The 14348-nt window shown below is 33.0% G+C and overlaps 3 protein-coding genes across 3 annotated transcripts; all 3 read left to right on the forward strand.

Moving 5' to 3' along the window:
* Positions 1-916: 916 nt before the first annotated feature.
* Positions 917-3061, forward strand: HELRODRAFT_169300 (hypothetical protein; the record flags this gene model as incomplete). The annotated part of the gene is made up of 4 exons (XM_009015135.1): positions 917-1013; positions 1107-1159; positions 1229-1287; positions 1348-3061. 4 exons carry the CDS (start codon positions 917-919, stop codon positions 3059-3061), a joined length of 1923 nt encoding a protein of 640 aa, XP_009013383.1.
* A 361-nt stretch (positions 3062-3422) lies between these two features.
* Positions 3423-6869, forward strand: HELRODRAFT_169301 (hypothetical protein; the record flags this gene model as incomplete). The annotated part of the gene is made up of 2 exons (XM_009015136.1): positions 3423-3625; positions 6371-6869. 2 exons carry the CDS (start codon positions 3423-3425, stop codon positions 6867-6869), a joined length of 702 nt encoding a protein of 233 aa, XP_009013384.1.
* A 3118-nt stretch (positions 6870-9987) lies between these two features.
* Positions 9988-12002, forward strand: HELRODRAFT_169302 (hypothetical protein; the record flags this gene model as incomplete). The annotated part of the gene is made up of 4 exons (XM_009015137.1): positions 9988-10047; positions 10304-10412; positions 11736-11870; positions 11926-12002. The coding sequence occupies 4 exons, from the start codon at positions 9988-9990 to the stop codon at positions 12000-12002; spliced, it is 381 nt and encodes a 126-aa protein (XP_009013385.1).
* Positions 12003-14348: the final 2346 nt, after the last annotated feature.

Consider the following 14348-nt stretch of genomic DNA (forward strand, 5'->3'; position numbering starts at 1 on the left):
ACGTTTATCGCAAAAACAATGAAAATACAACGCAGAGTCAAATACCAAACATCGCTTTCGACGCTAACAATCAATCGATTTCTAATATCAAATATATTCAATGACAACCATCCAATATCTTGCAATCGCATGTCTTTTTAAATACCCATTTTATCAACTCTTCCCAAACGTCCTTGATATCTCGCTGTCAGAAGGTTCTAGCTCCTCCTCGAACTGTATGCATTCGTAGCGACCCTAGCCTTTTAGCGAATATATTTGTGACGTTTATAACAATATCTTTAAGGCGCCATGAGATGATTGTTGATTCATGAAAAATGGAGTCGTTATCGTTCCGATAATGTTACTATGTTGATGTGGTTATTATTTTGTATGCATTGAAATAGCTTAATGAAAATAAATTCAGCTCTTGTTGAAACTTATTTGAAACTTTTAATGAAAATTAATATAATTAAAAGTCTAAAAAATGAATAAAATGAAGGAATGAATAAGATGAATAAACGAATAAAGTTAAAAAATGAATAAAATGAACAAAAGACTAAATGTCTTAAAATTTTCGATCCAGTTTCCAAACAGATTAATGCTTACAGAAATTCCATGCCTCAAGCGGAAAATTCCATACTTTAATAATTATTAAAGTATGGAGGTATAATAATTAATAATTATTAATATTTAATAATTAAATATCATCAGAATATATTTACAACAATAATTATAAATTTATAATGTAGCGCATTAAAATAATAAATAAAAATAACACTCATGAAAATGACGTAAAGTTGCGTAAAAAATAATTTGTATCGGGCAAAACTAACTAAAAACTAAACAACTAAGAAAAACTTAACAACCTAAAAGATTTGTTAATTTGTGCCATGAATTAATTTAATGAATAAACTGGTAGAGTGTAGAAATTGAAAATATGGGAGTTTCAACAAAATCCAAGTTCCTCAAGAATCACAACACTATTGTAAATGCAAAAACTTGGTCAAGGTCGTGTCAAACCGCTATTCACGAAGGTTTTCCGCATCATAAATTTATTAAATTTATTTAATTGTTTCAAAACAGAAACTTTAAAAAAATTAAATTATATAATTTTAAATTTTTTTTAGGCATTAATAAGACAAAGGTGTTGCATACGATGTTTGAGAAAAAGAATGCCATGGTAGTCTATTAAAATGATGTTCAATTTATTTATAAATTTAATATGAATAAATACGTAACGAATTTTCAGTGTCCCAACAAGCATAAAAATTCTTTGGAGGCATTTGTTCAATGTTCATTCAAAAAGAGGTTTGTTTATAAAAATCAATGGAAAAACAAAAAATAAAATGAATTAAATTATTTTGAAAGGCCCAAAGAGCCAAAAATCGATAGAGAATCAAACTGGATTTTAGCTCCTCTCAGACAGACTGCTCTTGACAAAAACAAAATTAATAATTACAAATATTTTACTCGAAAATCTGAATCATCGCCAAGTTTATCTAAACTATCAAATAATCGTAAAAAACAAGAGTTTTCTTTGGATCAAAATAAAATTCTACAGAAATCCAGATCACATATTTACGTTAAACATTTTCAGTCAGCAAAACTGAACAGAACACGGTTAAATAAAAATCACTTGAATATAAATGGTAACAATAAACCAGATGATGCAATGTCTTATGTTGGAAGTATAGCTGAAACAGTAAATACAACATATCCTTTCACAAAAATGACCTCCTCGCGACCAGTATATCAACGAGTAAAAAAGTTTTCGAAATTGTCCAAACCATTGGATAATTACAACTTTGTTAACAACATAAATCAAAGTTCGCAAAAAGGTTCCAGCGAAAACGTTACAGCGGAAAGTGAACCTAAACCGAAAAAACCTAAAAAGCCTAAAGCTGTTGTAGAGGGAGAAGAACCCACCCAATCACCAGACACACCAGTTGTTGAAGAGCCAAAAAAGAAAAAGAAAAAATCGGTTGATGAAGGCGGACTAACAGGAGAGACAGAATCTTCGCAAAAACCATCAGAAGAACCAAAAACAGTGGACGATGAATCCGGGCAGAAACCGCCAGAAGAACAAAAACCAGAGGGCGATCAATCAGATGAACCAAAGAAGAAAAAAAAACTAAAGATACCAACTAATGAGGAAGAAACGAAAAGGACTTCTAAAGATTCTCAAGCGACTACCCCGGTGAAGATAAGTGATGCTGCCTCGACAGAAGAAAAACCTATTAAATCCAAGAAAGCGGTAGCGACTGATGAGCCGCATAAGATACGTGACTCAGTGGACTCAAAAAGAACTTCAAAATTGAAAGATAGTTCTTTACCTCCTTGCGATGGAGAAACTGACGAGCCGTGTAATGACGCTGACAAAAGAAAGAAATCTAAAGAAGCATCTGAAGGAGAAAAAAAATCGGCAAGATTTGGTGGCTTTGTTGATGAAGGAGAAAAAAAATCTCCAAAATTTGGCGGTTTTGCAGATGAACCTGCAACCTCAGCTGCAACTGGAAAACAATTAGTTCAAGGTGAAGAAAGTGACGAGGGGGGAGATTTTGAAGACGAAGGTACAAAATATTTGAAAGATTTGATTGGAGGAGAAACAGTTAGACCTATTGAGTTGGCTCATTACAGGAGTGAAGAATTTATCGGTACTGCTATAACTATGCGGGGAGGATATAGATTCAACATCAATTTTTCTCAAATTCCGCAAGAAGAGAGTGAAGAGGAAGAAGATGAAATTGATGATGAAGAAGAAGAAGTGGGAGAGCCATTTAGCGAAGATAATGTTCAGCCCAGTGAAAAACCTTATTGTCAGACAAGTTGCTTCAGAGAAACATTTTTAAAATTTATTAACCTTTGGAAAAATGAAATAAATGACAAAGTTTTTGAGAAAGTTGATCCAAATCCACCAATTTTCAGCAAATCTACAACGAGTTTCATTGATAACCAAGCTGTAGAAATAGAATGTCGTCCAAAGCCCAAACGACATAGATATTCAAAATATTTCAGTGGTGATAAGAAATTTGGAGAATGCGACATATGCTTGTTTTGTACACCTAGATGTTGTCAGAATTAATTTTTTTTTATTCGAAACTTGATTTTTGAAATTGCTGTGAATGAATATATCATTTTGTGACAAAAAAATGCAAACCGTTTAAACATAAAACAAAATTTGTAAAATTTTTAAAAAATTTGTTGAAATGTTTTATTTTTCTCAATAATCAGGTTTAACAAAACCTCAAAAACGAGGCATAAAATTTCATAGAAACTCATAAATAATTAAAATCTAAAAAATTCAAAGCAGTTAATTTGTCTATGGTTATGTATGATGCAAGCTTACGCGGTGTTAAAAATGTGAAAAAATTTGTAATGAAAAGTGAACATCCCGTTTTTAATGCCTAATTTTGAACATTTGAAAAATAATTTGAAAAATTACGATGAACTTTCGTGCTACCGAAAAAGTTCCTGAAACATGCAGAATACACGGCATTCTCGATCAAGGAACCATGAACAACTCGAAACTTTTCAGTGGCTTGTCGGAGAACAATCAATCTTGCCATCCGTCTGGGTTGAGTTTCACACAGTTCCGGGACCTCTTCTTCAGACAGAGAGGGCCTCTGGAGGAACAGAGTTACAGAGGGTCTAACAAACTTGATTCCAATTGAACATGTCACAACTTCAATTGAAAAATTAACTAAATTGCATGTGTTGAAATCACTCAAGTTTTAAATTTTGAACATATTTTTCAATGATCAGCCACGATGGATCTGAAATTTATTTTGTAATCCTTGTGACAACTCATTCATGTAAAAAAAGCAACGTTACTACAAACTTGAAGCTGAGCATCAAAATTTATTAAGAGAATACACTTGAAATATTTTGATGCACATGTTGTTTAAAAATTGCGCTGTTTATTAGTTTTTAATATGATTTTAAGCTTTTTTAAAATTTACAATAAAACATTAATAAGTGATTTAAAAATTATAACTTTTGAAAATAATTTCGATTCATTATTTTTCGCCCATGAATATTTGGTACTTTTCATAAAGGTGATGTTAAAAATATTAATCTGCGTGTAATAAATTTTCAATGAAGAATAACATTTCAATTGAATTTTATGGAACTGGAGTTCATTAATGAAATGGCTCTTTAATAGTTAACCTGGAATAATTTTAAATTTGAATTATATTTTCATTTATTTATTATATATTTATTTATTATTTTACATTTTCTGCATTTATTTGATTGCATTCTTATTTGTTCATATTATTTCATCAACAGAATTCATTAAAATGTTCAACCACTGAATTTTATTGGATGAAACTTCATTGTTTTAATTTTATAGTATATCAATAGTAGTTACAGTAGTTTCAATGTCATAAAATTATTTGTTACGCCAAACGCTTTTCAACTTTATAATAAACCAAACGCAGCAGTTGGTGCAGGGGTATAAATTTGTATTAAGTGAAGTAGTAGTAATTAATAAGCTATTATTTTAATGCTAAAATGACGTCAAAATTCAACTATTCAATAACAATAACACAAAAATAAATATCAGTCAATCACTTTATTTGATTTTTTAATTATTTTGAAAATATTTACAGAATAATGCAGAGTATTTTTGTGAGAATTAGTTGATTACTTAAATAAAAAACGTCTAAATTTTGAGTCATTACCAGCGCGTGTATCAATCTCAAACTACTAAATAAAGCAGAATAAGTTATATCTTGACAAAATTTGTTGGGAATCATAAATTTGTTTATAAAATTCTCGAAAAATGAGAATCAAGTTAAATTTTTATCTATAAAAAATCTCTAAAGCCATGAGTCTTTGAAAATGTTAATTCTGTTGGATAGTCCATGATGGCAAAATTTCAAAGTTCAGTCAACAAAAACAGCAATAACAGAGGCATGACTCTTAATTTTCTATTTCGTTCTAAACAATTTCATTCCATATAAATAAATGTTATTTTCAGTATTTAAGATGATTGCTTGCCACTATATATATTTATCTTCTAAAAAACATATTCTTGAATAATTTTTAAGAAAAAAATTGATTTAAAAAAAATAAATAACACTCCGGATCGACGTCTGGCTCATTGAAAAATCCGACTCCGACGCTGCTTTTAATATGTTTCTTACATGTTTCTACATATTTGCTAGAATTAACTCAAATAATATTATGAACATTTTTTTAGATTGCAGATGTTGGGATGAATATCAGGAGTTTGTTTTCGTAAGATAAATAGTTTTTCTAAACTATTGTCACTTTGTTTTTATAGAAATTAGAAATTCAAATAAATCAACCTGCAATTTATATTCCTGTTTCTACACATGTTTTATTTTTGTGTTTCTGCCTAATTTACTGCCAATTTTCAAGCGTTTAATTAACATTGGATGTTTGCTTAGCCATTTGCTATTTTTTTCTTTTGGTCCAATTTTGACAGTGTTTAACAGTTTTTAAAAATTTTTAAGTTCCGTCGTTCGTCGATGATAAATCATAAGATATAAATTTTAATGATGGAAAACGGTATCAATTTGTATTCGTTTTATGACTCGTTGTTTAAAAGATAAATGATTTCATCAAATCTAATGTAGAACCATCTCCTGAAACACCAGACCACTCCGAGCAGGTTATCGTGATTCAATGCTTCATTGGCTTTTCTTTTTTTATTTATTTTCACCTATTCTAACAGGACTGATGCGTATTTTAATATAATAAAAAGTTCATCTTGTTGTTATTTCCATAAGATTAATAATTATAAAAAATAACAATATCGTTAGTTATCTTATTTAAATTAATTATTCCTTATGTACTTCAATTTGCTAACTTAGTGTTGCTAACTGGTTTGCCGCACTTGTCACCAATTTGTTTTTAAGTTTATTATTGTTATTTACTAATTTTCTATTTATAACTATTGTTGCTAGTGACCAAACTAAAGTGTACGGTTTCTACAAAAATTTCGAATTTATAATTTTATATATATTTATAAATCTCTCTTTCATAAAATAAATTTATAGAGAATGTATTACAAAGTTAGAACGTTTTTTGATAAACTTTATAAAGTTAAGCTTTGAACTGTTAATACAATGTTTTATTAATAATTTAATTTGTTTTTTAATTATCATTCGGCAGTCTTTAGTGACTGTGACGCATTTTTAATTTATTAAAGATTTGTGAAAATGTTTAATAACCTATGTGAAATATCTTTGAATTTGAAAAATTTGGTTGTATTCAAATTCATTACCAACATACACATACACACACGCTGACACACACATACGCAAACAAAGAAGTACACATAGAGATAGAGACACAAGCAAACACGCACACACACCAACAAACACACACACCAACCAACACATATACACACGCATGCATGCAGGGGTGTCGATGACAACAGAGTGGATGCCAACCGAATGCCGTGCACGAAGGACAGGTTTTCTATTTTCTGCCCCTCCACTGAGTGTCCCTGTTGCAGCTCCAAGAAACCCTTCCAGGGCTGCTGTGTCTACAACTCCTCCAATTCCAGCTCCGATGACGACGATGATAGAAATCAGGGAGACAAAAGGAAAAAGGAAAAGAAGAAGAAGAAGAAGAAAAAATCCAAACAGGAGGAGTGTGATAAAAAAATGAAGAAGAGAAGAAAATGCGAGAAATCGAGCTACAATGATGGCGATGATAAGGAAAAGAGGAAGAAGAAAGATTCAAAGTATTCAAAAAGTAAGTCAAAATCCGAATCATCAAGAAAATTAAAAACGGAAAGCGGTTACAAATCGAAATCGAATTCAGATAAAAAAAAGTCGTCGTCAGATGATCTTGAAGAAGATGAGGCTGATGAGCTCGATGATGGCGATGAGGATGACTCCTCTGTGGCCTCGTAATGCCTAATCGTCTTTTCAATTTATTTATATTCTTTTAGCGAAGTACAATTTTTAAATGAATGTTACATCAGTTTGTTTTTTGAACGTCATCGTTCTTACTACTTTCAAAACAAAAATTTGGCAATACAAAAATGTAAAATGTTCTTACATAAATGAGTTTTAAACAATTTATTGACTGAAAATACAATCACGTACATGTAGATTTATTTTATAAATATATATATATATATATATTATATATATATATATATAATATTATATATATATATATACTGATTTCTATATATCTACATATATATAATGCATGCATGCATGCATACATACATACATACATACATACATACATACATACATACATACATACATACATACATACATACATACATACATACATACATACATACATACATACATACATACATTGAAAGGCAACGTATAAACAAGAAACTACTGTATACGTTCATTCTGATTGGTATAAATTATTTTGTTTATCTTTGTATAGCTGCAGGCAGGCTTGGTTTATCTGAATGTATAAATTACCTTACACCTCCGCTCTGCAAAAAATCTTTCTTACTTTTCCAACGTTAGCGTATCTAAATATATAAAATATGTGTGTGTGTGTGTACTGTGTATGCATGAATGTATGCGTACGTGCTATTCTTCTGCTATGTATACTTAGATCTGGTTAAACTGCCAGAAAGTTATGAAACATTGTAGATATGTTTGTCAAAATATCAAAAACACGCGTACTTTTACGTTTCAAACGTGGTCACTTACATGGAGTTCAGATGAAACTTGATGACACACTAAATATGAAGATGACACAAATTTGAAGGATTTCAACCATTAATAAATTCAAAAACGTAAAAGTGGTTTCAAAATGCAAATTTGTTGTCTTAAACGTTTCTACAAAAATTTTAAATGTTTCAATGTAACTATCATAAATATTTAAAATATCAGCTATCCTATATTTTAGGCTAAAAGATTTCTTTCATAATTTTTGGGGTATTTTTTGGCTTTGTGCATGGAAATTAATTTGACGACTGTCGTGTTTACTGCAGCTTGGCTTTCAATACCAATCACACGCCGGTAGTAGGTGGCTATGTTAGCTGCTGCAACCAGAAAACTATGGCGATTGCTTTCTCATACGATACATGACTTACATTTGTTGATGGCTCATGTCGACCTGAAAGCAGCTTTTTGACTGCCAGCGGAAACGCCATGTGGCTGCTGTCGTTTTGTGAGCTGGACAGTGCTACACATTCCTCCTGAACTTGAAGTTTTGTTAAAAACTCTTTACATCATTATGAAACAAAATGAATGCAAACAAAGGAAGTTATTACGAAAAAAATAGTATATCGAGATCTGAGCTTCTGTTCAGCATGTCACTCACCAACAACCATTCGAGAAAGTTAAAATTCTTGCACGGATGTAAATTGGGACAAGCAGAAAAGAAAGATTGAAGTCATCTCCCAACACAATCCTCTGCCCCTCCTAACAATTTTTTGCTGAATAACGATTTGAAACAATTTGTGGGTTCGGTCCGTCTGGCTGTGGGGTACATCTGTCGCACTTGGCGGTGAGAGGGCATTGTGAAGAGGAGGAACATTTTAGGGTGAGACACACACACACACGCACACACACACATTATTATTATTATTATTTAAATTATTATTTATATTTTTTATTATCATTCAATGGTGTGTTTGTTATTTTGCCAGCCATTAGAATCAGTCCTCGTCCTGCTGCCACCATTCTGAACGTTCTCATTCGGAATTAATTTTCTTTGTTACACTAAGTGTCAAAATATAAAAAAAAGTTATTTATTGATAAAAATCATCTTTGTTCCCAAAATTTGTTGTTCTTAGTGAACTTCTGTGAAATTCAACTTTTCTACTAATAACATAATCATCACCGTCTCTATCATCATCACAATCATCACACGCTTCCTCTGCTAGCTTCATGTTGATTAAGATGTTAATGGTGCAGATATGTTGATGAGTGCGGTGGTGGTCTCGCTTGGGAAAGCATTTCAATGGTGATCCTGATGAAAATGGTGACGACTAATTAATTAATTAATTAATTAATCAATGATATCAAGGAAATTGGGGATGGCAATAACGATAACAACAATGGCACCGGTGATGAAGGAGATGCAATGATGACGATGATGATGATGATAATGATGATGATGATGATGCTATTATGTTGATGATGACGTAATGATGAGGATGTGTTGATGGTGTTGATGATGTGAAGATGATGTTGATGAGGATGTAATGATGATGACATAATGTTTAAAGAAGCCCGAGGCAGAAGAAGATAATCTTCATAGGAAAGATTCGGAAACTGCGGCGAGATATCATAAACTATAGATAAGAGACTAGCAGGCAGGCAAGCACATGTTATGGACTTACTCTTCTCTCTAACGCTCGCTTACTCACTGCTACTTCCTTTTACTCCATACAGCAATCTGCGTTCTCTCTTTATTGCAAAAATAACTCTTATTATATAAAAAAAAATAAATCAGTAATTATTCACAACTTATAACACGATCTAAGCTGAAACGTTGAATAATTATTGCATAACATTTTGACATTTTAAAAGTTTTCAACAACGGTTAACAACAAACGATGATGATGACGAAGACGACATTGATGGTGGTGATAATGATGATGATGATGATGGCGATGATGATGATGATGTGAAAGGCTGTCACCAGGTAACATCATATTTTCGACCCGCCACGCTGTCTTCAGTGATGATGATGATTGTTGTAGTTATGATTACTAGAATATTAATTATTTTTATGAAGTGCATGTATGAGTGTGTGTGTGTTTGTTTGTGTGTGTTTTTGCGCGTGTGTGTGTATGTGCGTGTGTATATGTATGTGTATGCCTCTATGTGTGTTTGTTTACTTTAATTACGTGTTTTTGCATGCGTGTGTGTGTTTGAGTATGTGAGTTTGTTCTTGATTACGCTATATGCATGGCTGTGTGTCTGTGTGTGCGCCTGTGTGTGTGTTAGTATGTGTGTTTGTGCGTGTGTGTGTGTATGTTAATATGTGTGTTTGTTTACTTTAATTACAACACCAGTCACGTGACGTCTGTGTAAACAAATGTTCAAGTGCTCATTTCCATTCCATGTAGACAACATGCAGACCTGTCGTGATTGGTTGGTCGGCGCATCACATGATCGCTCATTGGCTGAACTAATTGGTGGGTGGAGTTTGATAATGAGTAGATGGGCAATTCTGCTAATCACAATTAGTGTTATCTTTTATTTTTTTGTAAAAAATAATGCAAAGCGATTGAAGGGTGGGTGGTCATATTTGGTCGGTCCGTACCTCAGCAAGTTGTTCATTTAATTATTTGTTTGTTTGTTTGTTTGTTATTATTATGTATGTTATAATTTTGTAATTTTTTCGCAATAAGGGATGCAGTTGGTCGGTGGTCTTTCTGAGAAGGCTTCCTGGTTCGCAATCTGTGAACACGAAAAAAATGCTGCCTCGTGTGGCTGTTGCTGCTGCTGCCGGTGGTGGTGGTGTTTTGCTTGTTGAAATAAAGAAACAAATGAATGAAGTAGAGTAACAACTACAACATCAAACAAAAACTTTCAATTGTGAAATGTCCTGTGGCTCTTTCATAACAGTAATTATCAATCAACGTTTTAAAATTGTATTGGATCCGGTGAACCTTTTTCTGAATGAGTATGAGTAAGTACATCTTTATCCACCGTGCAAGACAAAAACTGAACTGACTGAATGATAAAGGTCGAACGTTCTTTAATGTTAATCAATGTTTTAAACTTCAACAGGATGAAAATGATGAAGATGAGAATGATGATGATGATGGTGGTGATGATGATGGTGATGATGATGATGATGATGGTGGTTATGATGATGATGGTGATGATGATGGTGGTTATGATGATGATGGTGATGATGATGATTGTGGTGGTGATGATGATGGTGATGATGATGGTGGTGGTGATGATGGTGATGATGATTCCAAGTTACAAGGATGTCGGTAAAAGCAGCAAACAACGCGGCGTATCAGAGGAGTAAAAATTGATGGCCCAGTCGAGATAGCAGATCTGCTAATGATGTTGCCGATGATGTTCAAGCTAAAAATGATGATGATGATGATGATGCTGTTGTTGTTGGACATTACGATAATGATAATGATGATGTTGTTGTTGTGTTGATGATGATGAATGACATGAAGATGATGATAGTGATTATATCTACGATGATGATGATGATGACGATAGTGCAGACGATCATTTAATGATGATGTCATCATGGAAATCATTTCATGTTTCTCAAATTTTCCAAAATAGTTTTATTATTACTATAATTATTATTACTATTATTAAAGTTTTCAAATTAAATTATAGTTTAGCATAAAAATGAATAATTATTTAAAATTTTTGAAACCATTGATGAATAATTATTTAAAATTTTTGTCTGAACAATTTTTTGTTCGATCCTTCGAAGATTTCGTGGGATGAAATTGTGCGGAGAGGCTTCGATGGAAAATATTTCGATGTATGCAGGGATATTCAAAAAAGTTCCAACACCCTCCCAGACACTGGCTATGTAAAGACTTCAACGTAATTATTTTCATAGCACCAACATTAACAACAAATTTGATTATAACCCGTCAACATAATTTGCCCTTCAAACTTCAATTTGTGAAAAAATATTTAAAAAGATGTATCTGTGAAGGGGCAGCATCAACTTCAACGTGCAGTTTTAAGTGGCTTCAAAAAATGTTGACTGTACAAGAAACAAAAGAAACATGAACGATGGCACTTCAAGCCAACAGCTGAAAATCGGTTGAGATCATCGAAAATTTAAAACAGTGAGAAGTCCACCTGTGCAGCGAGACATCGAGGTTCTGAAGTACGCAGATGCCCGAACTGAGAGTTTCATTGAAAAAAAATTTAAAAACAAGAGACACGGAATCGAAACTACAGCACTCATCAGCACTGTACGAGGTGGTCTCAAGTTCGATTTCAAACCCCACCCACAATGCATCACTTTCCACGACAGCCCTGGGCACCACCTTGCAATGCACCATCCCCACCTCCACATCTCTCTGGAAAGCCTGCCCCAACCAGACGAGGTGAGCTCACTCGCCCCTATAGAGTGATGGACATTGATTGATGTATTCCAGTTTTGAAGTTTAATACGAAGACACGAGAGAAGAAATGAACTGGTCATCAAAATAATAAAAAGTCATTGATAAACATCAATCCAGATGACAATTTTATATTGTAATAACAAAACAAAAAGTTCGATAATAAAAACAATATTAATAATAATACTAATAATATAAATAATAATAATAATAATAATGATAATAATAAAGTATTAATAATAATAGTTTAATTAATGTGATTATTGCCTGGATAAATTATCACGTTGATAAATAAATACAAAAGTAATAACTATGCCGATGTGAGCGGTCATCATTAATAATAACAATTTCAAGAACAACGACAACAGCAGCAATAATCATAAAAACGATAAAATGGTAATGACGGTGGTGATGATGATGCCGTCAACTGGTTGACCCTTGAAAACATATGCTGCATTTAGACATTCTTCCTACGGTATTCATTTACACTCATTTCATTCTTTAACGTCATGTCAGTCCAACACAATCACACACACACACACGCGCACACACACGCACACACACACACACACATACACACACACACATACACAAACACACACACACACACATACATACACACCTACAAACAAACACACGCACTCACTCACACACACACATACACACACACCACATAAACCACAAATATATATTTATACATACACAAACATACACACACATAGTAGGTACATACACAAGTATATTTATATATAATATGCATGCATTAATTATATATTCATTCGCAAAACCATCAACCGTTGCCAATGTCTGCCCAGTTAATAAATGGATATGAATTTGTATGACTCTATTAACATCCAGCATATTACAACAAGCCAACATGTATTCATATAAACGCTTGTGTGTGTGTGAGTGTGTGTGTGTGTGTGTGTGTGTGTGTGTGTGTGTGTGTGTGTGTGTGTGTCAGTCACTCATTCACTCAACCCATTTCAACATCGATTGTAGTAATCATAATTATTACACTGACTATCTCATTATGTCTGAAGCACCTCTCGCTACATTTCTATTTAACGAGGCATATTCAGTTTCACAAAATAAAATCAAATGGGAATTATCAAACATCAAATCTACCAACACCTTCCAAATTGTCAGTAAGACTAGAATTTGAGGATGTTTTCTGATTAAATACGTCAAATAGGCGAAGAAAAGTTATCAACAGCCCATTTCTGATACTTTCAAAAGCAAATTTTCTCTGGTACCAGTCATCTGATTCTATTCAACCGAGACGAACTTAACATAATATATCAATGATGAATAGTTTAAAAAAAGTGTTTATCCATTCATTTTGTTTATCAATTCTTTTTTTAATTCGTTTATTCACCCACTCACTCACTCACTCACTCACTCACTCACTCACTCACTCACTCACTCACTCACTCACTCACTCACTCACTCACTCACTCACTCACTCACTCACTCACTCACTCACTCACTCACTCACTCACTCACTCACTCACTCACTCACTCACTCACTCACTCACTCACTCACTCACTCACTCACTCACTCACTCACTCACTCACTCACTCACTCACTCACTCACTCACTCACTCACTCACTCACTCACTCACTCACTCACTCACTCACCCACTCACTCACTCATTCATTCATTTATTCATCCATCCGACCGACAACTAACAAAAAGTTTGATTGTATTGAAATGAAAGTTTAGCGGTTCAACATGAGCAATTGCGTAACGCAGCCATCGAACACTTTGTTCCTCTCTCTCTCTTTCTCTCATCACTCTCTCTCTCTCTTTTCTCTCCATCTATCTACTTCCATATCGGAATGTGTATTCCTGCGTGTTTATTATTTTAGTCACAATGTGTGCGTGTGTGAGTGTGTTTCTAATTGATGTTAGTTTATGTTAATTTATGTTAATTAACGTTCCATGCACTCAGGTGTTTGCGTCATGTGTATTCAGCCTGCTGTAATAAGTAAATTGAAAAGATCGTAAAATACAAAATAAACCTTTTTGTATTTGTTATATTGTGAACGATTCAAGAGATGCGTGTACACATACGAACATGAAGTAACAAAACACATGTTGTGCGCACGAACGTGCGCGCCACACGCACGTAAACATGCCACAGATATGTGCGCGTACTCAGCACACACGCGCGTGCAGACGTTTATGCGCAGTATACACACTTTGAAATATATCTCTATACAAATATTGTGTGTTATATATATATATACATAGATATATATATATATATATATATATATATATATATATATATATATATATATGTATGCACGCCTATATATATATATATA

The sequence above is a fragment of the Helobdella robusta genome (genome assembly GCF_000326865.2).
Source record: "Helobdella robusta unplaced genomic scaffold HELROscaffold_15, whole genome shotgun sequence".
NCBI lineage: Eukaryota > Metazoa > Annelida > Clitellata > Rhynchobdellida > Glossiphoniidae > Helobdella > Helobdella robusta.